The following is a 25,566-nucleotide window of genomic DNA, read 5'->3' as shown; positions in this document are numbered from 1 at the left end:
TTCAGATTTTGTGCAAGCTAATATTTTTGCAAGGTTTGGAATTCCAAGAGACATAATTAGCGATGGGGGTTCTCAATTCAAAAACAGGTTTTTACAAAACTTTTTGAAGAAGTACAATGTGTCGCATAAGATTGCAACACCTTATCATCCCCAAACAAATGGACAAGCCGAGGTTTCCAACCGAGAGGTGAAATCCATACTTGAGAAGACGGTGAATGCAACAAGGAAGGATTGGAGCATGCGACTTAATGATGCTTTGTGGGCTTATATAACCGCATACAAGACACCTATTGGGATGTCTCCTTGTAGGCTTGTGTATGGTAAACCTTGTCACTTACCCGTGGAGATTGAGCATAAGGCGTTTTTGGCTATTAAGCAATGAAGTATGGAGATGGATGGTGCTGGAAAGCAAAGGAAGTTACAACTCCAAGAGCTAGAGGAGCTTCGCAATGATGCATTTGAAAGCTCACGCATTTACAAGGAGAACACGAAGGCATTTCATGATATTATGATTTCTAGAAAAAAACTTTGTGTTGGGCAGAAAGTGCTTTTGTTTATTTCTCGCTTGCAATTATTTCCGGGTAAATTAAGGTCACGTTGGATTAAACCTTTCATTGTTACTAATGTGTTTTCTCATGGTGCAGTGGAAATTCGTAGCATGGTTACAGGCAAGGAATTTATAGTTAATGGGCACCGGTTGAAACCATACTATGAGAACTTCTCTTCCGAAGTGGTGGAAGGAGTTAATTTTGTGGATGCAATCCCTATGGAGGAGTCATAGAAAGCAAGGAAATAGTCGGGATGAGGACTTTAAACCAAGCGCTAAGTGGGAGGCAACCCACCGGTTTTGTATCTTTACCTTTATCTTTTTATTTTATTTTTAAGTATTTTTATCTTTGTTTTGCATATTATTTGCGTAATTTCCCACCTTGAACTTCACTTTGGATGAGTTAATTTACATTGAGGACAATGTAAAGTTTAAGTGTGGGGGAGCATTTATATGTTTTTAGAGTTTGATGCTTTTTAGTAAAAAAAAAAAAAGAAAAAGTAGAAAAATGAAAAAAAATAATAATAAAAAAAATGATACTCCAAAACATAGAAATATGTGCCTTTAGGATGACACTACCAATCTATGTGGATGAAACCGTTTTGGTTGCGGGAGTTGAGGAACCCATTAACTACAAGGGACAAAATTATTCAAGTGTTAGAAATAATATGAAAGTTGTTACCATAGCTCGGAATATCACCATATCACTTTCTGTTTTTACTTTTGCAACCTTTATGTTATATCTATGTGATTCGGTGGGTCACTAATATCGACTTGTTATTGCTGTTAGGATGAAATAGTGTGATGGAGTTACTACAAAAACAGAAAAAAAGAAAAAAAAAAGAAAAAAGAAAAAAGAAAAAAGAAAGAGACCGACCAATTGACCAAACGGAATAAATTTGACACTTGGATATAGAAATATGTGTGTGTTCATCCTGTCTCCGTCGTCTAAGCAAGCGTGGAGTGCAGGATCCAAGGGAACTATCATGTAATCTGCTGACAAGAAACATGCGCTTGGATCCACAAAATCCAATCATGATGTCAATGAAAAAAAATGTTATGGTGCAATAAAATCGACCCCTAGTTCCCTTGTATATGCCAGTGAGTCGATCTAGATTTAAGTTTATTGACTGCTGGTTCCCTTGTATATGCCAGTGCGTTGATATTAGAATTCATACCAGTAGCTCAATCCAATAGGATTCATAGGTTCATCATTGGCAGCGACCTTCAGACATATGGGAAACATTGATCATTTTAGTAAACATCGCAACCATCTATATCTATTTCCATCTTCTTTATCTCTTCATTTGTGATTGTGGTTTGTTACTTTCCGAGATTGTGGCTTGTTCGACTTAATTAACAGAGCTTATTTATATATATTAATTTGGATTCATAACAAGGTACCTCCTCTTGCAACCATTTTGGATTCATTCATGGACTTGTTACAGGTAGATTGAGTTGGAAAAATAGGTTTTGTAGGAAAACCTCTTGTAAACCTTCACGAGACTATAGCTCGTCCACTAGGGACACCTAGGGGTTTAAAGGCTTGTTATTTATGCTAAAAGTGATCGTAGGCGACGAGACGGAGTTGTGTGTATGTTTTATAATTATTTTGTTTGATTTGCTCGAGGACTAGCAAAGTCTAAGTGTGGGGGAATTTGATAGGTGTCTAAAACACCTAATTTTATATCTAGTATTTATGCTTTCTTTACTACTTTTCTTGTAAATTATGTATCTTATGGTTGCTTTTGAGTATTTAGGTACTTTAGAGTCATTCGGAGCAAAAGAAGAAGAAAGTGTCCATTTGGAGCAAAAAGGTGCAAATGCTGTGGAGGCGGATTATTTCTCATTGTTTGCTTTTATTTCTTCATCTCTGTCTGAAAAGTATGTCGGCTTTAGTGATGCAATTTTTGTCTGAAAAGCATGACAACTTTACTGATGTCAAGAAATTGAAGAGATAAAGTGGGTCTGAGAAATGAGAGGCGGTTGCTGTTGGAGGAAGAATGCAAAGGAATAAAGCACTCTTTTGGAGCATAAGGGAAGAATCGTTAATTCACAGGCGAGTGGCAGCTGAAGCTATGCGGCGAAGAAGGGGAAGAATGAACCGTCAGTTCTGCGCAATTGACAGGCCAAATAAATGGGGTTACCCCTTATCTATGAGATCTAGGTGGCTATAGCCATCTACAATTCCTACACAAATACCTAAAATTCAGAGAAGCTCATTTAGTTTTCTCTCTGCCTGAAATAGAGATGGCGGCAATGTTGTCTTAGAAGTTAGAGAATGAGAGAAATTCACAGATGGAAGTGGAGATCGAGAAGCTCTGTTGATTCAATGTGGTAATTGAATTGAAGAGAGAAATTAAGAGTTTGGGTATATGTTAATTCGGAAAAACAGTGAAGATATGTTGTTGCTGCTGAAGATTAGGGTTTCATGATGTTGAATCTCAATCTGGGGTTGAAACTGAACTGAAAATGCTCGAATCTGGTGGATGAATGGAAGATTAGAAATCTGCAGTTACAGAGATGGGTTCAGGGTTGCAGTTGCTGGTTTATATTGAAAAGGAAGAAGATGATGATTATGTGTTGTTGATGGTGCTTCTGTTGCTGGTTTTTGAGCTGAGAGATGCAGCTGATGAAGATGATAGACTTGTGATCGATTCATAAAGCTTCTGGAAACGTTAGAGATTCAGTTAGGGTTTTGGTGTGAATCTGAAATGAAATGGATATGAAGATGAGTGAATGAAGAAGCTTCTTATCATAATGATCGATTTGAGAGGTGGTTAAGCTTGGGTCGAGGTTGAATTAGCTGCTGGTGTTGTTGATTGAGAAGAAACAGAAATTAGGGTTTATGTGATGTTTGAAATTGAAGACGATGAATGGAGAAGATTCAAAGAGTATCCATGGGTGTTTGCTGCTGATTCATGGCGAGGAAGAATTAATGGTGGCTTCAGTCAAGAAGCTACAAAAAAAAAAATTGATGTGAGTTGCTGCTGAGAGTGTTGATTTGAGGCTGTTGAAGTGGTTAGATGATGGCCAAAGGAGATAAAATGGGTGGATCTTAAATGGAATTGCAGTGCAGGTGGACTTGTTAGTACTGTGCTGATGTTGAGCTAGTGGAGATGTTACTGCTGTGTGTTGGATCAAGAAGGAATCTAGATGTATGTTTAGTTTGATATGATATCAGGTCAGCTGAAACAGGGATTGATATGCTGAATAATTGCAGGTGCAGTTACTATGGCTTGTGATGAATTGTTGCAGCTGGAGCTAAGTAGATGCATACAGAGAAAGGTGCAGCTATGATTGCAAGTGAATGAGCAAGTCAGAGAGAAGCTGTAGATGGAGAAATTGGTTCAGGCAAGAGAAATGATTGTTGCATATGATGATGTTGTTGCTATGGAAATTGAGTTCAGAAGAAGCATTTACTGGAATTGATAGATATGGAATTGAAATTGTTGCTGCCAATGGAAATAGAGACGATGCTGCAATGGCAGATGGAAGAAGATGGTGGTTGTTCTTTGTAGATGTATGTTAGGTTTACAGGGTATGATGGCTGATGTTAGTGGTGTTGCAACTGAATGGTGGTATGCAGGAAATGGGGCTGAGTTGCTCAAGTTTGAGGAGATATTTCACAGTGCTGGTGGTAAAGGCAGGGAATGAACTGGAGATGATAATTGAGGCTTGATCTGAGGGTATGAAACTGAAATTGCAGCTGTGCAGTGTGGTGATGTTGTACAGGTTCAGTCCTTGTGTGACTCAAGTCTGAGTTGCAGGCTTGTTACAATGATGTTGATAATGAATATTTGAGGTGGTAGCTGGTGTTGATCACTGGGATGCCATGAAGCAGGTGGAATAGGTGATGCAATGGTGCAGGTTGTGATGCTGATGGCAATGCAGTGGTGGAATTGGTTTTGGCCTGAGATAGAAGCTGTCGCAGGTTAAGCTAAAATGTTGTTGAGAGTTCTATGGAAGTGCAGGCATGAATTGCACTGAAGTGAGCAGCTTAGTTGAACTGAGTGATTGAATCTGCAGATGTGGTGTGTTGTGCTGCTAAGAGAAGCAGCTGAGGCTGGTAATGTAGATGAGATGAACTTGCTGTTGCCGGAATCTGTTGTTGAAAATGAGATTGTGTGCTGCCAGGGTTGAGTCAATGAGAAACTGCAGTTGATCTTGTGTTGCTGCTGTCAAATTGAGAGAAGATGAACTGGAATCAGTTGGTGGTGATGTTGCAGATATGACTGAGTTGCATAATACAGAATTGCAGGTGCAGCTGGGGTTAATGGTGAGCTGACTGTGATTGCAGTGTGCATCATTATCAAATAGTAATGGAGTTGTAGAGAATGGAGTGATGAAAGGAAGGAGCTGGTTTTGTTAAAAGGAGAAGCAGTTGAGATGTAATGAAGATTGTGCAGTCTAGTGTTGGGCCCTTTCATGGCTCGACGATAGCTGCAAGAGAAGGACAGCCATCTTGATTGGTGATACACAATGATTGTTCAACAGCAAGGTTAAGCCTGTGAAAGCAACAACTTTGGCCATGACCAGTCAGCTACTGAGTTAGACTTTGACTCAGCTCACTCAGCGTTTGACTCGGTCTGACCTTGACCGAGTTGACCCGTTTGACCGGTGATCGGTTTGACTTTGCCGGTCACCTGGGCCCTAATTTCCGGCGACTTTCCGGCACTTTTCGGCGACGATTTGGCAGAGTTTCTACATGGGTTCATCTCGCTTTTGGGCCACGTGGATTTTCATCTAATGGGCTTTGAAGTTTTGACCTAGTTTTGGAAGGGAGAAAAGCTACAAAAAGAAAAAGTTTTCTACAACTTTGGATACGACGTATTATTTTATACTTGGAGCTTTGGAGAGAACTTCTTCTAGGGTTTGCTTTCTTTTGTTTTCATCTTCTTTATTTTATCGATTATGATTATGATGAACTCCATTATTATGAGTAACTAAATCTACTATTGGTTATGGGATAAAAGTTGATTTCTCAAATATGTTATTTGAATCTATGGATCAGTTTTGTCTCAATATTTTATTATTTTTGATTCATGGTCTATATTGTTATAGGATTTGATTGTTTGATTGGTTGAGTCAGGAATCAATCCGATTTGCATTCATATCTAAAGCTATATTAGGGTTTTCAATACGAAAAAGTTGTTTGTCCCTGATTTTAAGTAGCATGATTTTGGTAGTGCTTGTAGCGATATATCCTACTAGTCACATATGAATCATAACCTTGGTTAAATTGAATTAGTGCTTTTACACGTTTGATTGCTTTGATTAGTCTTATTCCATAAATCTTAAAGCTTTTAGGGAGTTAAACTTAATTGTGCTTTTACACCTTGGGTTACTTTATAGGAAGAATTCACATATGCATCTTTTAATGTGGTTGTGATGAAATTAGGGAATTAGCGGGATATTCTTGCGATCAAGGTATCCTAGGGATTTTAATAGATGAGAGATTAAAATATCAATTCTAGTCATTGATGAAATACATGTTTGTGAATGATACTATTCCATGACCAATATCTTCTCCTTATTGATTATTCAAATTATCTTTATTGTTTTCAATTATTTTATTTGCTTTGATAAAACAACAAAAATCCCCCCTTGGTTACTTAAGAAACTAAAATTTTATGACAACAAAAATCTCTCTGTGGATACGAACTCTTTCCTACCACATACTATCTTTATTGTAGTTAAGTAAGAAAGTGAAATTATTTTTGACGGTTGACAACCGATCAACGAGCACCTGAATGCACGAACGATCATTCAAAAATACGAAGGAACGATGAACCTATGAAAATAGGAAGAAAAATAATAATAATAAAATATTAAGCTAAGGCGCTAGGGGACTGGGCCCACCGGACAGCCAGTCATGCCATGGCTAGTCCCACGCCTAATTCCTTATTTTATCATATTTTATTATTTTTCCTTCATCTCATGAAAATTCCTTCATTTGAACAAATATCCTTCATTTCAAGGAAACTCCTCAGTTTCATGGTGTTTCCTCCGTATCAAGGAAATAATAAAAATTAGGAAAGGTGTCGCGGGACCGGGAACACTGTCCGGCCGGTCATGCCCCAGTTGTGGCCGGTCCTACACCTTGCATTCCTTATTATTTTATTATTATTATTTCCTTCATCCCATGAAATTCCTTGGTTTCATGATATTTCCTTCACATCAAGGAAAATATATAAAATTAGGGAAGACTCGCGGGACCGTGCCCTAGCCGGCCGACCATGCCCTAGTCGTGGCCGGTCCCACACGCCCCTTACTTTATTATTATTAATTATCATTGTTTGCTTCATCTCATGGAAACTCCTTCACTTTGAGGAAAACTCCTTTATTTCAACAAACTCCTTGATTTCATGGTATTTCCCTAAAATCATGAAAATAATATAAAATTAGGAAAAGTGCCATGGGACCTGGCTTATTGGCTGGCCAACCATTCCTTGGCCATAGACGGTCCCACACTTCATGATTTATTATTTTATTATTATTATTATTTCCTCCATCTTATGAAGTTTCCTCAGTTTGAACAAAAATCTTGATTTCTTCAGATTTTCTCAAAATGTTGCTCAAACACGCATCAAAAAATATCAAAATTCTCAGGATTGAGACATGAACACTTTGGTGACATGAGCATATTACCTTGACTGACCAAGGTTGGCTCTTTGGCTTGCAAGAGGCCAGTCCCACACTTTTCATCATTTGACCTAATTTGTTCACATTAGGTTCAAACTCTTCCAAACAATTTGGAATTTCATAAAACGATCTTCAGTAGGTCCCATGACCAACTAGGGCCGGTTTCACCCCCTGGTCGGTCCTTCATCTCTTCATAATTAATTAGGTTTTATCACCTAAGATTCAGACGAGCATTATTTTTTAATAAATGATTAAACCGGCATTTGATCATCTTTTCACCAACTGGTCTTCAAGAGACTTTGGTATTTTGCTCACTAAAGCATCTGGGAGTTACATGGTCGACTCATCATCCATGTAGCCGGTCCCTCCTTCACTCTGTCGTTGATTTTCAATAAATCATCAATTGATCAGCAATTGATCAAAATTAGGGTTTCGAATCCAAAGCTCTGCAAAACATAATTCTAAGCAGATTCAAACACTAATCATTTTACGTTGATCCCGTGATCAACATTTTAATTAATTATACTCGGTTCACTTTCCAGTATTTTAAATTAATATTTTATCTGGTCATGTTACCAATAATTCATCAAACGAGCAATATTTGCTCAGACTAAGGAATATTGGTTCGACTATCAATATTCAACAATCCATCGAATGAGCAATATTTTCTCACCTTAACTATCAACATTTACTCGAGAATTATACCTTTGTCTCAACAGACACGTTCGATTCATGAGTCTTAGAACATTTTCAAATCACGTTCGACTCAGCAAAACAAGGAATCATCGTCCTATGAAGTCATCAACTGACTAACTAAATACACGTCTTCCTTGCAGACTCACAATCACGAGACATCAATCGTGTTACATGGGGGGATATTAACTAGGATTTTGGTCTGGCGGTCTACGACACGTGTGTTCATACACACGATGAGAATGTGAGCAAGTCGTGCAATCAGTTGGAGTAGTTCGCAAAGTAGTGGATGGAAAATCAACCAAGTCTCCGCACGATGAGCAACTGGTTTTAACACGATTTCCACTTCCCCACTCTTTGACTCCAGCAACTGTCACACTTAATGGGATCAAGGAGTTTACAATTATAGCAATATAAATAAGTCTCTGAATCATGATTGAAAAATAGGACAATCTTTTGTCGAACAGACAACAAGAGAATAAAAACTCAGCGTCTGAACAATTACTCTCAACAGAGGAAATTCAATCAATCAGAACTTATCTTATTTCTTCACGCAGAATACACAACACACCTACAATTTCGATCACTATTGATCTCACACATTTCTCAACTTCCTTCATGCAGATCGACCCATGTTCTCTTGTGACCGAATTGACTCTGGAACGACCATTGTCTTAGTTTAGGCCGGAGTCCTACAGATTGATCTCTAGAATTCAAAGAACTCTTTTTCTGCAGTGCATCTGTGTGAGGTTAGACAGTTCGCTCGGTTCAAGGAGTTTCCTCCGCACGGTCGTCTCCTCAATTCCTTAAAACCCAACTCTTTTTGCCCCATCTGCACAAAGGAAGAAGAAACTATTCCTACAGATACACGAGAAATATTACTGGCATACTATGGAAGATGATGTAGCAGCGTTTGTTCAAAGGTGTCACGAGTGCCAAATTCACGGAAGCCTCATCCATGCACCTTCTACTCCCCTGCGCTCGGTGAGTAGTCCGTGGCCATTTCACAGCTGGGGACTTGACATCATTGGGAAGATTAACCCGCCATAATCAAAACAGCATGAGTATATCATAACCACAACGGAGTACTTTACTAAATGGGTTGAAGCCATTCCTCTGCGAGGGACTACTGGAGCGACAATTGCAGCATTTATTAAAGAATACATCATTTGTCGTTTTGGCGTGCCTAAGCACATCATTACTGATAACGGCACTCCCTTCCAAAGAAACCCTTATTTTCTCGTAAAAGTAATGTAGCTCATGTTGTTCTCTTGGTAATGACATCAAACGGGAGGGGGTGGGGGGAGTTGTTAAACGAACTTCTGCTTAATTACTATATCTTTGTGGGGAGAGCGGTGGTGGAATTTGAAGGGGTTAACTTGTATCTTAATAAACTCCTTGATGAATAGATTAATCTAACAACGATCTAGATACGAGATTTGTACCGCTGGATAGATCTCGAAAAGTTACGCAAAATGTACTACTCGAACGTATCAATCGAGTATCAGACGAATAAGATATCATCGAAATTGTGAGAAGGGCAAAATAGTCTTTTTGCAGCTTAGCCGACTTGGGATTCCCTTATCCATATGAGTGTGGGGTTTATCTTATCTCTTTGGTCTTATCTCAAATCCATGCGTTGAGAAAGCCATTCTTTCTTCTTCTTTCTCTTTCTTCGTTTTCTTCCCCCTTCTTCTTTTCTTCTTTATTCTTCCTCTGTGAGAGTTCAAGTGATGAAATTGAGACTTTAGAGAGACTTTGATTGATGAATTTATTCTGATTGTGAAGGAGGTGTTGTCGATGGGATTAAGAATAAGAATATTTAATATTGCTTGGGTTTTGAGACGAATCAGGGAGAAGTGGAGTTAGGGTTTCTGTGAGTTGATGAAGGTTTGTGTTAGGGTTCTAAACCAAAACACTGTAATATAATATAAGAACCCTAAGATAAAATCCTTTTTTTATGGGGATTATCCACCTCTGTTGTGTAAACAATAATGTAATTGAGTTTTGTATTGATTGAATGCCTTAAACCCTAGAACAAACTATGAATATATAGTGAACATAACTTGAACACTAAGCAAATACTAAATAAGGAAACGTATGATAATTCCCCAAATAACTAAACTCTCCTAATTGGTGTTGGTGTCACAACATCCCGTATCCCTTGAGACACAACTTGTCCTCAAGTTGGATCATAAGACTAAATTAAAATATATCTAGCCAAAAAATAGAATCGTCATCCTGACATTCCCAGCCCCTTGAAATTCAACTTGTCCTCAAGTTGATTATTATAATTCATCATGGGAATGTAATCAGACTTCGTAGCTGCTAACCAAAATAGTTTCCACAAGCTTGACCAATTATCACGCTCTGCAACGAATAACCAAGGCGGCTTCCATAATCTTGGTAAGCTTATCTTGTGTGAAGATATCAAATTCCAGCATGAAAACTTGCAATCCAGTGAGTACCAAGGTGGCTTCCATGACTTACCGCGATCAAATATCCTTTGAGATCAGTCGAGATCACGGATTATTTTGTTGTCAACAGTGCACAACTTCTTCATACTTACAAGTTCTTCATAACTCACAGCACTACACTGAAGCTGAAGCTTGTAGTTGGTTACTTTTAAATATTTGGTCGGACTAGCTACGGTTTTTTCTCTCCTCTTTTTTCTTTGCGTTCTTTGTGCTAAAATTTGGCATCAATCAATGGCGCTGAATCAATCAGTTCCGCCTGATCTGGGCAATCATCCAAATCAGCAACGCCATGATCGTGTTCAAAATAGGAATCGATCACGTTCAAGGCCAAGATTAACTTATGTTCCAAAAAAAGGTAACCCTAATCATGGTGCGGACAATTCCAAAGATGAGAATAGTTCGTATGCAAATATAGTTAAGAAATCACTTGTTATGTCCAATATTGATGCAGACTCTTTGTCACATCCTCCGGTTCGTGCCTCTACAGGGGAGATTGTGATCACAATTCCTAAAGATGTCATTCGACGATCCAAAGACATATGGAAATTCAGTACTGTGGGTCGTTTTGATTTTAAAACCCTAGGTGCTAAGTTTGAAGATGTTAAGCGTATTTTATGCGATCAATGGAAACTAACAGGCCAAGTCCAGTTTATTCCATGGGTGAAAGGTTATTTTGTCATTAAGATTAACAATGAAGTTGATCGTAAAAGATTTAGCTATGAAGATCCGTAGAAAGTTAAGGAACAACAATTAAGGATGTTGCCATGGAAACCTATGTTTAACCCTGAATCGGAAAAAAACTCAAGGGAAACAGTTTGGGTGCGTTTTCCATATCTTCACTTTGAATATTGGGAGGAGGAAATCTTATTTCGAATAGCTCGTGACCTTGGCAAGCCTGTAGCTGTTGATCCGAGAACCCTAAGAGTAGAATATGGTTATTTTGCTGCGATACTTGTGGATATAGATTTTTCAAAACCTTTGCCTGAGCTTGTCATTGATGATGAAGATTGTCCGGAGGGTTTTCGTCTTGATTATGATTTTTTGAATAAGCCAGAATTTTGTGATCATTGTAAATCAGTTAGACACACTTTCTCCCAATGCATATCGTCTAGGTATAAATATTTGGAGAAATTGCTTGATACTGAGGAGGATTCATTGAAATGTGTGGCCCTTAAGGCTGAAATGGATGAACTGAAAGATTATTAGAAGAAGGAAAAATATTTTAAGCCAAAGGATCATCCACCACCACCGGCAAACACTGGAGGAGGAAGAGAATAAACATTGGATCCCAAGGATGATAGGTTATGTATTGGAGGAGTTAGACATACTGGGCGTGGTACTATGATTCCCAGTCTATCTTCGAGTATTGCTGGAGATGGAAATATTGCAGACATACCGCATTCCTTGGCTGAATCTTCTAGCACTAATCTAACAGCTGGTTCAATGCCTTTGCATGAACTTGCTGATGATGCTGCTACAATCTCTTTGGACCTTGAAAAGTAAGAAGAAGAACTTTACAAAGTTTATGATGAACAAAAAAAGATAGCTGATGACATGGCTAAGGCTGCAGATCTTGCTAAAAGAGAACAAGATGCTCTGTTGGATAAATTGCAAAATACTAGAAAATTGCTTATGGAAAAGAAGCAGCAAGAGGAAGAGAAGCGTGCTCAAGAAGAAGATGGTATTTTGTATTAGAGAAACAACAAAAAGAAGTTTCTCAACAAGATGTTTCACAAACGCAACAAGTTCCAGATTCACACTTAGTTACAAATGTAACAGGTGAGTTGCAAACTAATTTTGTTTTGGAAAAAATTGATGATGATTTTAGTTCTCCAACTAGAACGGCTAGAAGATCCTCTCCAGTTCGAACTGACGAAGTTCTTTAGACTTCAAATATTTTTGAAACTGGTATTGAAGATAGCGAAGATGAAGAAGAAAGCATTGAAGCTGATGCATTGCCTTTTAAGGAAAAGCCGCCAGATTCCTTGCAATTTGCTAGTACTAGTAACGTAGAGACTGAAGATGAAAAATTGGAATGGAGTGCCGCTAAAGATGAGGAAGATAAACTTAAAAGAGAGTTAGATGAGAAGAAGAAGTTGGATAATTTGGCTAAGAAGGGCGCTGTTAAAACCGTGCCAAAAAATAAAATCAAACCTGGTGCCAAGCCGATTGAGGATGATGGCCAAGTTGTTAGAAGAGGTAGAAGTCAGACGCGCAAAGATGATGATAAGGGTTCGGCAATCCCTTCAAGGAGCGTGGTTAAATAATGCGTGTCTTTTATTGGAACTCTCAACGCTTGACTAAGGATGGTGCAAGAGCCAAGTTGAATTAGCTTTCTTTCTTTCACAAACCTGACGTAATTTGTATTGCAGAGCCGCATGTTTTCTGTACTGCACGTTTTGTTAGGTCGCTTAAATTGGTTGATTTTTGTGAAGATGTTATTACAAATGAGGTTGATGGAGAAAAAGGTAATATTTGGATTTTATGGAGAAATATTCTGTTGAGGCCTGATATTTTATCTACTTCAAAGCAAGCAATTACTATGAATTTTGCGGGGGATTTCATTACGGCTGTTCATGCTTCTTATAATCCGGTGGCAAGAAAGATACTTTGGCGTCAATTGGGTTTAGGTTTTATATATATTCCTTGGTTGGTGTTGGGAGATTTTAATTACGTTTTACGCTTGGAGGAAAAGAAGGGTGGAAGGCCGATTAAAGAGGTTTATATGAATGAGTTTCGTAGATGGATTTCTGACAATGGTTTGGTTGAGGCTGATGATGTTGGTAAAAAATATACTTGGTCTAATTGTAGAAATGGAGCTCAAAGAATTGTCTCTAAACATGATAGAGCGTTTTCTAATGATGATTGGTGCTATAAATATGCGAACTGGAGATGCAAGGCCTTGCCTAGGGTTTGTTCAGATCATTCCCCCCTTTTTGGGTTTGCTTTTGAGAATCCAAGGCCGGCTAGAGTTCCTTTTCGATTTCAAAAGATGTGGCTTTCCCATCCAGGTTTTATGCAGGTGGTTGAGGAGAACTGGAATTTGGATCTTAATGGTGCTTCCCCTTTTGTTTTTACTTCTAAGCTGAAGAGATTAAAAGAGGTGTTGAAGATTTGGAATAGAACTATTTTTGGAGATGTGCAATTTCGCTTGAAGCAGGCTGAATTGAAACTTGAAACTGAGAATGATCTTCTTGATTATGATCCGGCTGATGAGTTTCAATTCCTAAAGGTTGCAGATGCCAAAAATGTTGTTGATGATGTGAGAACGGAGTTGGCAATTATGCTTAAGTTGAAGTCGAGAGTAACTTGGTTGGAGGATGGTGACCAAAATACTCGTTTCTTTCATAATAGCATCCGCATGAGGAGAAGTCAAAATACCATCTCAGAGCTTAAGGTTTCTAACGATGCTACTTTTTTTTGCAGGATGAGATAAAGTATTTCATTGTTAACCATTATCAGGCCAAATTCAATGGTGGTGACGTTCATATTGATCTAGTTTTATTTTATATTGAACATGAGAGCATTTCAGTTGCTGAGAGTGCTTATATGGGTGCTATTCCATATTTGGAGGAAGTTAGAGTGGCGGTTTTTGGCTTGGGAGCTGATTCTGCGCCTTGCCTAGATGGCTTCACAGGCTCTTTCTATAGACAGTGTTGGGACATTATTTTTAGAGATCTCTTTAATGACATTGCAAACTCTTGGTCTATGCGTAAAATTCCCAATGGAATTAACTCTAGTTTTATTGTTCTTATTCCAAAAAATAACAAATCTGATGCTATTAAAGATTATAGGCCAATTGGCTTGAGTAATTTTTTTTCAAGATCATTACTAAGATTATGGTTACCAGGCTTGGTACTGTGCTAAATAAGCTGATCTCTGAAGAGAAAGTGGCGTTTATGAAGGGTATAAACATACATGAGAATATATCTTTGGCGTCTGAATTGATCAATGAGATCAATACGGAAAGGAAGCATGGGAATGTTGGCCTCAAACTGGATATTTCTCAAGCTTTTGATACAGTAAGTTGGGATTTTATAGCTGAAGTTTTTCGTCAATATGGATTTTCTGATTCTTGGTGCATGTGGGTTCTTAATATCCTTAGTTTAGCTCGGATTTCTGTCATGATTAATGGCTGCCATGAAGGTTATTTCAGTGTTACTAGAGGTCTGCGCCAAGGTGATCCTCTCTCACCTTTGATATTTGTTCTTATTGAAGATGTTTTAAGTCGCAATCTTTCCAAGTTGTTTGCAAATCATAATATGAATGTTATGGTTAGTAAAAAAGGTGTGGCGCCTACACACTTTCTTTTTGCGGATGATATCCTTATATTCTGCAGAGGTAATCAACATAGTTTGCAAAATTTGAAGAATATGCTTGTTTTGTATGAACATGCGTCTGGTCAGTGCGTAAACTATGCAAAGAGCAAGTTTTATTTTGGAGGTGATAGAATTTCTCGTGCTATTGCTATATCTAACTATTTGGGTATGGAGAGAGCTATGTTTCCGGATAAATACTTAGGTATTCAATTGAATCCTGGTATTGTTTGGCATATTCATGTTCGCCAAGTTGTTGAGAAGATTATGAACAAGCTGGCTGGATGGAAAGGTAAACTTTTATCATTTCAGGTGAGGATTGTGTTAATTAAGTCGGTGATTTCTAGCTATGTTATTCATTCTATGGCTTTTTACAAATGGCCATGCACGGTTATTAAGCAAGTTGAAAGGGCCATTAGAAATTTTCTTTGGTCCGGTGATGCTGAGAAACGTAAATATTTTACGGTTCTATATGATGATCTATGTCTCTCAAAGCGTGAAGGTGGTCTTGGCATTAAGAAGTTAAATGATGTTAATAGGGCTATGCTAATGAAGCTTTGGATTTCCATTTGGGATTCAAACAAGATTTGGGACATATTTTCGAGGGCCAAATACATTAAGGTCAATGGCAATCTGATAAATTATAAGTTGGATTCTTCGGGTTTTCCTGGAATTCGCTTGGTTTACAATTTTGTGCAGAAGCATACACGCTCAATTACAATTCTCAACAGTCACAGCCATGTTCAATTGCAATGGTCTCCCTGAGAGCGACTGCAATGGTACGACTAAACTCAAAGATCAAAGACCAAAAAAAAAGACTAAATATGAGTTTAATCTGTACTGTGACGTTATGGGGAGAAGACCAAATTTGGTCGCGCGTAAAACAATTTTACGCATGAAGACGGGCGGAAGTATTAGTTACGTTTCATTTCTGCGCGGAATTATAAATTACGTTTCAAACGGGCGTAAATATAAATCACGTCTGTTATCGAGCGTAAATATAAATTACGTTTCGTATGGGGCGGAATCTTAAATTCCGCCCGTTGATCAGACGGATTCCAAATGACCGCTCGAAGAAACGTAAAAATAAATTCCGCCCGAGTTAAACACGGTCACACAGCACGTGTGAGATCAGACGGGCGAACATCTGGTGTCCGCGTGATGAATTGTACGGACGGACATCTGCTGTCCGCGTGATGAATTTGTCATGCATAAAATATTTTTACGCCTGAGTTGGGCGTATCCAAAATTTCCGCCCATTAGGTTTTCATTAGGGCGTACTCTTCCTGTCCGTCTGATGAAATCGGGCGTACTCTTAAGCAACCGCCCCTTCCACAAATACCGCCTCTCCTTCCCAACCACAACCCATCTCTTCTACACGAGCCTTCTTCTTCTCAGTTCATATTCTTCCACAGTTCATATTCTTCTTCTCTTCACCGCCCCTCTTCAGTTCATATTCTTCTTCTCCATTCCCATCTACCAACCGCACAAAAACCCTAAAAACTCCACAAAAACCCTAAAAACTCCATTATAAGGTATGTATTTTCTACTTTCTTTATTCAATTTGTGTAATAATAATATCATGTATTGTATTTTTTGTTCGAATTTATTTAGGGTTTTTACGTTGAAAATTGAATCAGACTTTATTACTAATTGGATATTCATATTGGGTTAATCAAATCTTATTAAAATTGGGTTAATCACGTCTTAATCCAATAGTATGTTAATGTTAATGTTATTACTTTTGTTACTGTTTCGGAATTTAATTTAATTTTTTGTTTTATTTAATAGTTATAAATATTAATAATTGGATAATTATTTTTTGTTAATTTAGTTACGTGATTTAATTTAATATATTTTTTTGTTAATTTAATTTCGTAATTTAATTTATTTTTTTGTTAATTATAAATAGTTATAAATATAGTTAATTGGATAATTATTTTTTGTTAATTTAGTTACGTGATTTAATTTAATTTATCTTTTTGTTAATTTAGTTTCGTAATTTAATTGAATTTGTTGTTAATTATAAATAGTTATAAATATAGTTAATTGGATAATTATTTTTTTGGTTAAATTTATGTTTATGGAATTTTATGATGTTGAAATTTTGTTCGGTTAAATTTATGTCTATTATGGTTCGTGGATTGGTCTTTTAATTATGAAATTGTATTTAACATGTTTGTGCGTAGAATGAACAAGTTTATATCGAGGTTTAGTGGTCGCCAAAAGACCAACAAGAGACAAAAATCTACCGAAGCTGATTACAACTTAATCTCTACCGGTCAAATTGAGGAGGTCGATGTTCCCGGGTTAGGGAGGTTTCCTATAGTGGAAGATGATAAGCCGCACGCTACTGAAGACATTACATTTTCAGACGCACCAACATTTAAGTTTAAACATCGTGGATGTCTGGCATCGGTAATTCATTATTATAAATTTATTTCAATACATTGTCCTAGAGTTAAATATTTAATTGAAAAAGCGGGGTGGGAAAAATTGTTGAACATAGAGTGTAGCGCTACCCAACATGCCGTTGTTGATTATATTGTTGAGAGGTTTTGGGATACAACCAACACGTTCCATTTTCCATTTGGTGAGATGGGGTTCACGCCATTAGATTAGGTCATGTTAACTGGACTGAGTATCGGTGATGGTTATGTAGTTCCGTATGATTCGAGCCTATACCAATTTGACTATGTCCGTGAGAAGATTTTTCCGGATATCACACAGGGAACAAGAGGCGCGTAGTGGGTATCAAACTCAATTACAATTACATATTTAAGCTCATACTGCAATAGACGAGTACTTACGCATAGGCGAAACCACGGTGTTGGAAGCAACTCGGAGGTTCTGCAAGTCGATTGTCAATGTGTATGGGAAAGAATATTTGCGTGAACCTACGGCTGGTGATGTTGAGTTGTTGCTCAACCAAAACAAAGATAGAGGATTTCCAGGGATGATAGGTAGCCTAGATTGCATGCATTGGAAATGGGATAAATGTCCATCTGCCGAATCAGGGGCTTACACCGCGTATAAAGGGAGCGAAAGTATCGTGTTGGAGGCGGTGGTGTCGTATGATCTATGGTTTTGGCATGCATTTTTTGGTATGCCAGGCTCTAACAACAATATTAATGTGATGAACCGTTCATATGTTTTTCGAAGTCTGGTCACGGGAAAAGCACCACTGGTGAACTATGTGGTAAACGGTCATTCTTATGACATGCCGTATTATCTAGGTGATGGAATATATCCATAAATTGCTACTATTATTATGGCGTTTAAACATCCGCTTGGTAGGAAAAAAGAGATATTTTCAGCGATGCAAGAGGGTGCAAGAAAAGACATAGAGCGGGGATTTGGTGTACTTCAACAACAGTTTGGAATCATCAAACAACCTGCTAGAATGTGGAATCCAGATGTGCTTGCCTATATCATGAAAACGTGTATTATCTTACATAATATGATAGTCGAGGATGAGCGTCTACCCGGTGAATGGCCACATGTTTATGATCATCGTAGCAACCCGACACCGGTTAATATATTAAGAGGCAACAGTGAGGAGTTTTCCCAAATTAGAGCTGAGCAACGCCGACGTCATATGCGCAGCAAAGATAGGCATATTCGCTTGCGCGATGACTTAATCGAACATATATGGGCAGAATATGGGAATTAAAAGGTTGGAGACGAGGACAAAATATTGGAATTAAATGTTGTTTCCCATATGAAAAAATTATGTGATTTTATTTTAACGAATAATTTTATTGAAATGTATTAACTCTATTTCATATACCCATCACTTGGTAAATTAAAGTAAGATGTTACAAAATAAGTTAAAGTTGATTAAATTAAATGAAGATAAAATTAAATCCCAAATATTACATAATAATACGACTAATGACAAAATTAATACATATTAAAACGTAAATAAACTACTAAAACTATTATCACTTATTATTAGACTTAATACTTAAGGTTCGAACTATCCCGTTTTGACGATTATAATTGGCTCCTTTTGTCCCTTACTATTAAAGCCTTTCGAAGTTCGAAGTACTCCTTTTGTACATGATCCAATTTGGAAAGATCCATCATCATGATGCGAAATTCATCGTCTGCGGCCTCCTTGGCTATTTTAGCCGCATGCTCAGCTTGTTTTTGTGCAAACTCGGCCGTTTTTGTTCCATCTTGAATCTTGATTGTTCCCGGTATTGAGAATTGAAATTTTCTTGCTGTGTAATAATTATTCCCATCAATTCCTCTTGGCGGTTGGATTTCTCTCGCCCGGTTTTCTTCAGTCGTTTAGCTGCTTTTTTTCCCATCTGACGAAGGTATGTATTCTCTATGTCTCCTTTATCTGTGTCGTTACCGGACTCGACTTGAGTGCCATCTTCCTCGGTATTCACGCTACTATCCAAATCGTGCGTCGTATCAAAAACAAAAGTCGATCGACGATTATATTTTATATTTTCTATGACAATTGGGTAGCACTCTTCGTGCCTAAATTTTCTTCCATGATTGCATTCCTTAAACCGTTTGTTTACTTCTTCGAGCTGTTAATGTTTTTAAAAACAATTAGGTTCAAGGGCATCTCAATATTAGAAAATAATTGTTTCAAAACAGAGAGAATACTCACGGTCATTTCCGGACCCCATCCCGTATGATATTCACCTTCCACTTCCGCCTGTTTTGCCGAAAACAACGCAACTTCTTTACTTATTCCCTGAAATCGTTTTTGCCAGGAACTCCAAGACCGCTCTGGTTTATCCGGTAAATGAGCTTCAATATCATCCTTGATACGAGTCCACAACGCAATCTCTGATTGATCGGCTCCAACACCGGGATCTTGAGATATTGATAAATGAATTTTACACATCGTGACATCTTCGATTGTCGTAAAATTTGGACCTCTTGCTATTCGTGGTGGTGCCATTAAAAACGATTCGATGAAAATTTTCAAAATGATTTGAAATATGGAAAACTATTTTTTCTTCCTGATACTATTTTTTTCTTGCCAAATACAACGAATGATATGAAAATGTTAAAGGAATTCATCTGGTATATATAGGTATAAAATAAACCCGTTATTAACATTCAATTTCAAACGTTTGTAAAAGATAAATATCTTACCAACGGTCAAAAATCTGCTACGCAATCTCCAACGCCAACGTTCGAAAAATTTATCATTCTAACGTTCGAAAATTTTCATTTCATGTTTCATAATTTTTCTGATAACAGTTACTGGGCGTAAAAAAAAAGTCCGTTTGAGAGGGGCGGAATTTTGGTGTCCGCCCCAGAGAGGCGGAATTTTGGTGTCCGCCTGGCAACGTGCGGAATTCTGCTGTCCGTCTCATCAGGCGTAAATTTATGTTACGCCCGCAACAAACGTAAATTTAAATTCCGCCCCACCAACATACGTAAATTTGGTTTACGCCCGTTAACAAACGCAATTTAAGTTTACGCCTGACAACAAACGGATTTTAAATTTACGCCCGACTATATTAGGATTTGGGATTTGGTCGCGACTAAATATGGTCTAGGTTTTGATCGTGGGCTGGGTTTTGATCTTTACTCCGTCCCGCTGTGTTAGAAAATCAACCCAAATTTTTAGTCTTCCTCGCCCACTGTGGATGCTCTGAAATACACAAATTTGTAATTTGAATTTTATAATGAAACCAACTGCCAGTGGTACCCAAAGCTCTAGCAGAAAACTTGGGAACTGCTATTTGATGCAACAAGTATTTTAGTAAAAATGGAAGCAACCCAGAATGAGTGATAGTATCATTGCAAGTACTATCAATGATCCTTCCACAGCCTAGTAAGCACGTCAAGTGACTTTTATGTGCTAGTACAGCCAATTTCTTGTCTTCCGTCGAGATTCTTCGAATAACTTTGCATTCAGAAGTAGATAGAGAATACTTAAATTTAATAACTATTTCCCTTGCCACATCATCATCAAAATTGTGGTGATCTGAGGACTCTTGCCAGTAATTATATATACTACTCACCGACAAAGCTGTGAAGGTACTCTCGGGTATAGGTTCTTTGTGTAGCACTCTCACAAACGGACTCACTACGAAATATATAAACGGACTAAAATCTGACAACCTGTAGTTGATAAGTGCCCTGTTATCTAGTTGTGCAAAATGAACCTCATCAGTTGTAGATTTATGCATCTTGTACGTATTCCATACTTTCTTTCGATCAACACTTTTGGTGCGGAAACAGAAAGGTCTCAATACCGTAGCCCAGATTGGCTTATCAATATATGCTGGAACGATATACAGACTTGATATTGGATATGGTGTGAACGTCCCAATCCAATCAGTATAAGGAGCAAAGCAAACGGCTTGAGTGTCGGCATTTTTGTTTGACACGGGAAGCATTATGACTTGGGCAGCTGCAACATTACGTGGAAATATGAAGCATTATGACTTGGCCATCTCTATTTCCTATCATTTCATACCATACAGCCTTGCATCTTGTGGTCAGTGACATGATTTTCGTTTGCTGTTGAGCCCACCGATCATCATATTTTGAAAAATTCAGCCCAACATTAGGAGGACCATATGAATCTCCCACTACAGCAGGTTCTCTTATATGGAGCTTACCTAGAGTTGTTGGAATTGAACTACACCAAGACTCAATATGAGTGCTATCACAAATTGACCATCTGATCTGAAACATTCCATATCCGTAAGTGCATTTGCACCATCAAGCGTGACACCACGCCACAAATGTAATCCACACCCATTAAGAACAATCTTAGAAGAAGCATCTATACCAAGGTAGAATTTAGAACAACTTCTAACATAGTAAGAACACCTACTAATAACTCTAGATTTACTACCACGATCAAATAATATTCGAGGATTCACAACGCCAATAGTAAAGTCTTCCTTACCAATTACATTATTATAGGTAGTGATTAACACCTTAAAGAGCTCGCAATACTCTTCATTTTGGTGGTGATAACAGTTGATATAACCGTAGCCAAAAGAAAAATGTAAGAACTCCAGAACTTCAGTCATATGAGTTTGCATATTCACACGACCAAATCTGTTCTTCCTCGATATACTATCTGCAAGTATCGCTTGTATCAAAGTCCTGGGAGTGAATTTCCGTACATTCTCACATATGTACCTCTTAAAATTACCAACTATTGGTACATTACCCCAAACCAAATCCAGATCACTAAGAAGTAAAATTGGACACTCTAGTGAAGATGCTGGAATTAATTTAAGCTTCTCGAAGTCAACGTATGATGCAGGCAGCTTTTTCAAAATCTTAATATCATAAAATTTTGTTCGCCACAAAACAATCTGAGGTGGCCTTTCTTGCGCTAAAATTGACACATTCCACAAAGATTGTTCAACAACATTCCGAAAATTATACTCCAACTTTTCTTCCATAAACACATCAAAACTACAAAGCCTGGACTCTCCCATGGGTGCATGACCATCGCCAGTACCTGAGTTAGCCGAAGAATTTGAATTTAAAATTTCATATAGATTCCTTTTAGCTTCGTCAGAGACAAGCGGAATTTCTGTTGGAATCATCTCTACATCATCATAGTCCTCCGGTTTGGTAACTGTTGATAGGTATGCGCTCGCTCGACTAGTAACAAGAGAAATAAGCTCAGCTTGCACTTTATCAAAGATTGATGCATAATGAGCTACCATACTTCTTAGTTTGTTGATCAGTAACACATCCGAATTTGCAAGTTGTTTATAACATCTTCGAATAAACATATGAAGCATTGGACCAGACATCTGATAAGCAGTACCAGAAACACTACACATAGCTAACAGACAAGCAATTGAATTACCGGATGAATCTGACCAGTACCCATATCTATGAATCAAGTTATGAACGTTTTCTTCATATAAATTATCCAAAAATTTCAAAGGTTCATAAACAACATACCACAACACAGAATCACACATAGCAAAATAAGAATTCCTGATAATAAGTTTGAACTCTTTCCCACGGTCGAATATGCTACGAGAAAAATTGAGATTGATGTAAAAATATTGATTAATTCGGTGACTTGGGATTAAAAATACCTGCAAGCGCACGAGTTTCTCGTACCCATCCTCACTCAATATGGCGTCGTTCTTCCCACCAAAATAAAAATAAGCATCTTTTGCTTTTTCTGATGGAATGGAAGATTCTCGACAGAAATTTGTTATCTCCTCAATCTTTCCTGTAATAACCACAGCTCGATTTGGATTTGGAACAGTTGTTAATGCCTCAGAATTTTGGACCAAGTGTACGTCAGATGGTAGTGGACTATGTGAATCAGTGAATGTATTGACGGATTTCAACTTCTCATCAAGCTGTTCCGCGTCTTTTTCCACATTCTTCTCTGCAATATTTTGTTCATCTTCTGATAAATTGAATCAATTACCAAGTTATTGATAGTAATTTCTTCCACTGGAGCTGGTAACGCATCAAATCTATCCTTGATTGCTCTAGTTGAACGTAGACAATCTTCTAACGGAGCATCCAAGCAAGACATGGTTATTTTATCCTTCGCACACCATTTTTCTCTCAAAGTCGTCCATCTTGCAATTCCTTTTCTCTCAAACCCTAAGTCCTTTTTCTAGGACTTTGGTGTCTTGTGTTATATCAACTGCATCTTGATGGAACTTTTCCGCCACTGCATCTAAATTTTCCACCACTGCCTCTAAAATTGCATGTAATCGTGTGTTCAGCGTCATCGCCAAATTACAAGATATATTGTTGTGTTGCGAAAGATATTCAGAGTGCCACACTGGTTGAATAGATAATGATGGTAAGGTAACAGAAGCAAACGTGGTTGTATGCTAATGTATGATATGGTCGCCGTAGTAGACAAGAGACGAAACCTTTTTTTTTTTAAATACAGTGGATTGAGGAAAATGGTAAAGAAGAGGAAAAAAAATTTGGGTAAATTTTTGAAGACCTAAACCTCCTCTGATCCGGATGTTAGGGTTCTAAACCAAAACACTGTAACATAATATAAGAACCATAAGATAAAATCCTTTTTTATGAGGATTAGCCACCTCTGTTGTCTAAACAATAATGTAACTGAGTTTTGTATTGATTGAATGCCTTAAACCCTAAAACAAACTATGAATATATAAAGAACATAACTTGAACACTAAGCAAATACTAAATAAGGAAACGTATAATAATTCCCAAAATAACTAAACTCTCCTAATTGGTGTTGGTGTCACAACAATTTGATTTGAGGTAGTTGAAGATGGGTTTCGAGATCCTGAATAGAATAAGAAGATTGTTGTGCTAATTTGATGATTAAGTTTCAGAGAAGAAGATTAATAGTGAATAAGAAATTAGGGACTGAGAGAAATTCAGAAGAAGAATTAGAAGATGAGATTGAGAGTGTAAATGAAGGATTAAAGATGCGTTAGATGGGATTTAAGGGATAAGGTTGTAGAACAGCATGAAAGCGGCATTTAGGGTTTGAGGTTGTGAAATTAGAAGTTCAATTTGAGGTTGATAATGAGATTGAGATTGGGAAATGAAGAATAGAGCAGATTCGAGAATGATTAAGGATCAGGTTGTTCATGTAGATGTTGTTGCTAACAGATCGGATTGAGGAAGAAGTTAGGTTGCTTTGAAATGGTTGTAAAGTGGACGAGGCAAGGAATTAAAGTCAACTATGTTGTTAAGGAACCTGAACTAAGGTAAATCTTCCTTACTAAATTTTAGATGTTATAATCATTGTGATTGTGTTTGCTGTTTGAGTACATGAAGTAGTTAATGTAAAGTGATGTATGATGAGCATGAACTGGAGATGTAGATGTAGTACATGTTGTGCTGGTTTCGGGGAAATTGGATACTGAGATATGCAGGGGTTGGTTGAAGTTCTTTGTATGAATGTTGTTAGGTTGCATCAAAGAAGTTAGATTGAGGTATGTTGTGTAATAATCATGAATGAGATGTTCCAGGGAGTGTGTATGTTATCTGAGTTAAGAATTAGCTGAGTTGTTGTGGTTGAGTTATGGAAATTACAGGGCTGAGTATAAACTGGATAAGTTGTATATGATTTGTATCTAATGAGTTTGGTGGTGATGGGTATATGTATGAACTGTGTAGATGAAATGGATGGAGGTATTTCTGGTATTGCAGGTTAAGTGATAACTGATGGTGTTGTTTCATGGAATTGAGATGTTGCAAATTTAGTCTTGATGATGTGTTGAGTGTTGTTGCCATTGGATTGTACTTAGGCCTGTGAAGTTGCAGGTGATATTGAGTTGGATTGGCAGTGTTGTTGGAATAAGAGTTTAGCGATTGTGTTAAGTTAAATCTCTAAGGGAAGGCTTGCAACTACAATGACAGGTAAGCAGAGTTTGTAATTGATGTAATGAATTGTTTGAAATGGATTTGGAATTAGAGTTTTGTGTGTATAAAGTTGAGTGTTGATCCTTGTAATGTTATTGAAAGGTGATGGAACTGAGATGTAAGGATGCAATCCTGAATTCAGGTTGGTAGTGATTATGACGTTTAACTTAATTTTATATTTTATTGTTGTAATGGGTTTGTATCTACAATTTGATTGAATTATATGTTTTAGTTGAAGGTTACAGTTAGACTAGTTGTAGAGTTAGAGTTGCAGCTTTGTAAGAAGAACCCTGACATGTTTGACTGAGCTTACTCAGTCTGATTCAATTATGTTATTGTCTGACTCAGTTAATATGATTGAGTTAAACTGTTGACCATGTTCTGAATCAGTCTAGTTGACTGAGTTGAAATAGTTGACCGATTTAGACTTGGCCTTTTGACTTGGACTTTGACCATACTTAGACATCTTAATATTTATCTATTGTTTATGTTTTCTTTGCTGAGTTTTCTTATATATTATGTATCTTATGTTTCCTTTGAGTAT

General features: G+C 37.5%; 2 protein-coding genes across 2 annotated transcripts; one reads left to right on the top strand and one right to left on the bottom strand.

Moving 5' to 3' along the window:
- Positions 1-11,916: 11,916 nt before the first annotated feature.
- LOC113330706 lies at positions 11,917-15,443 on the top strand. The gene is made up of 6 exons (XM_026577537.1): positions 11,917-12,043; positions 12,280-12,594; positions 12,735-13,273; positions 13,385-13,666; positions 13,789-14,066; positions 14,213-15,443. Exons 1-6 carry the CDS (start codon positions 11,917-11,919, stop codon positions 15,441-15,443), a joined length of 2,772 nt encoding a protein of 923 aa, XP_026433322.1.
- A 5,840-nt stretch (positions 15,444-21,283) lies between these two features.
- LOC113330705 lies at positions 21,284-23,456 on the bottom strand. The gene is made up of 2 exons (XM_026577536.1): positions 22,739-23,456; positions 21,284-22,289 (listed from the first exon to the last, which is right to left on the bottom strand). Exons 1-2 carry the CDS (start codon positions 22,765-22,767, stop codon positions 21,284-21,286), a joined length of 1,035 nt encoding a protein of 344 aa, XP_026433321.1. The 5' UTR covers positions 22,768-23,456.
- Between the last annotated feature and the right edge of the window lie 2,110 nt (positions 23,457-25,566).

This window comes from Papaver somniferum, unplaced genomic scaffold (assembly GCF_003573695.1).
Source record: "Papaver somniferum cultivar HN1 unplaced genomic scaffold, ASM357369v1 unplaced-scaffold_118, whole genome shotgun sequence".
Classification (NCBI taxonomy): Eukaryota; Viridiplantae; Streptophyta; class Magnoliopsida; order Ranunculales; family Papaveraceae; genus Papaver; species Papaver somniferum.
The sequence above is the reverse complement of the archived record's forward strand: the minus strand, read 5'-3'. Positions and strand labels throughout refer to the sequence as shown.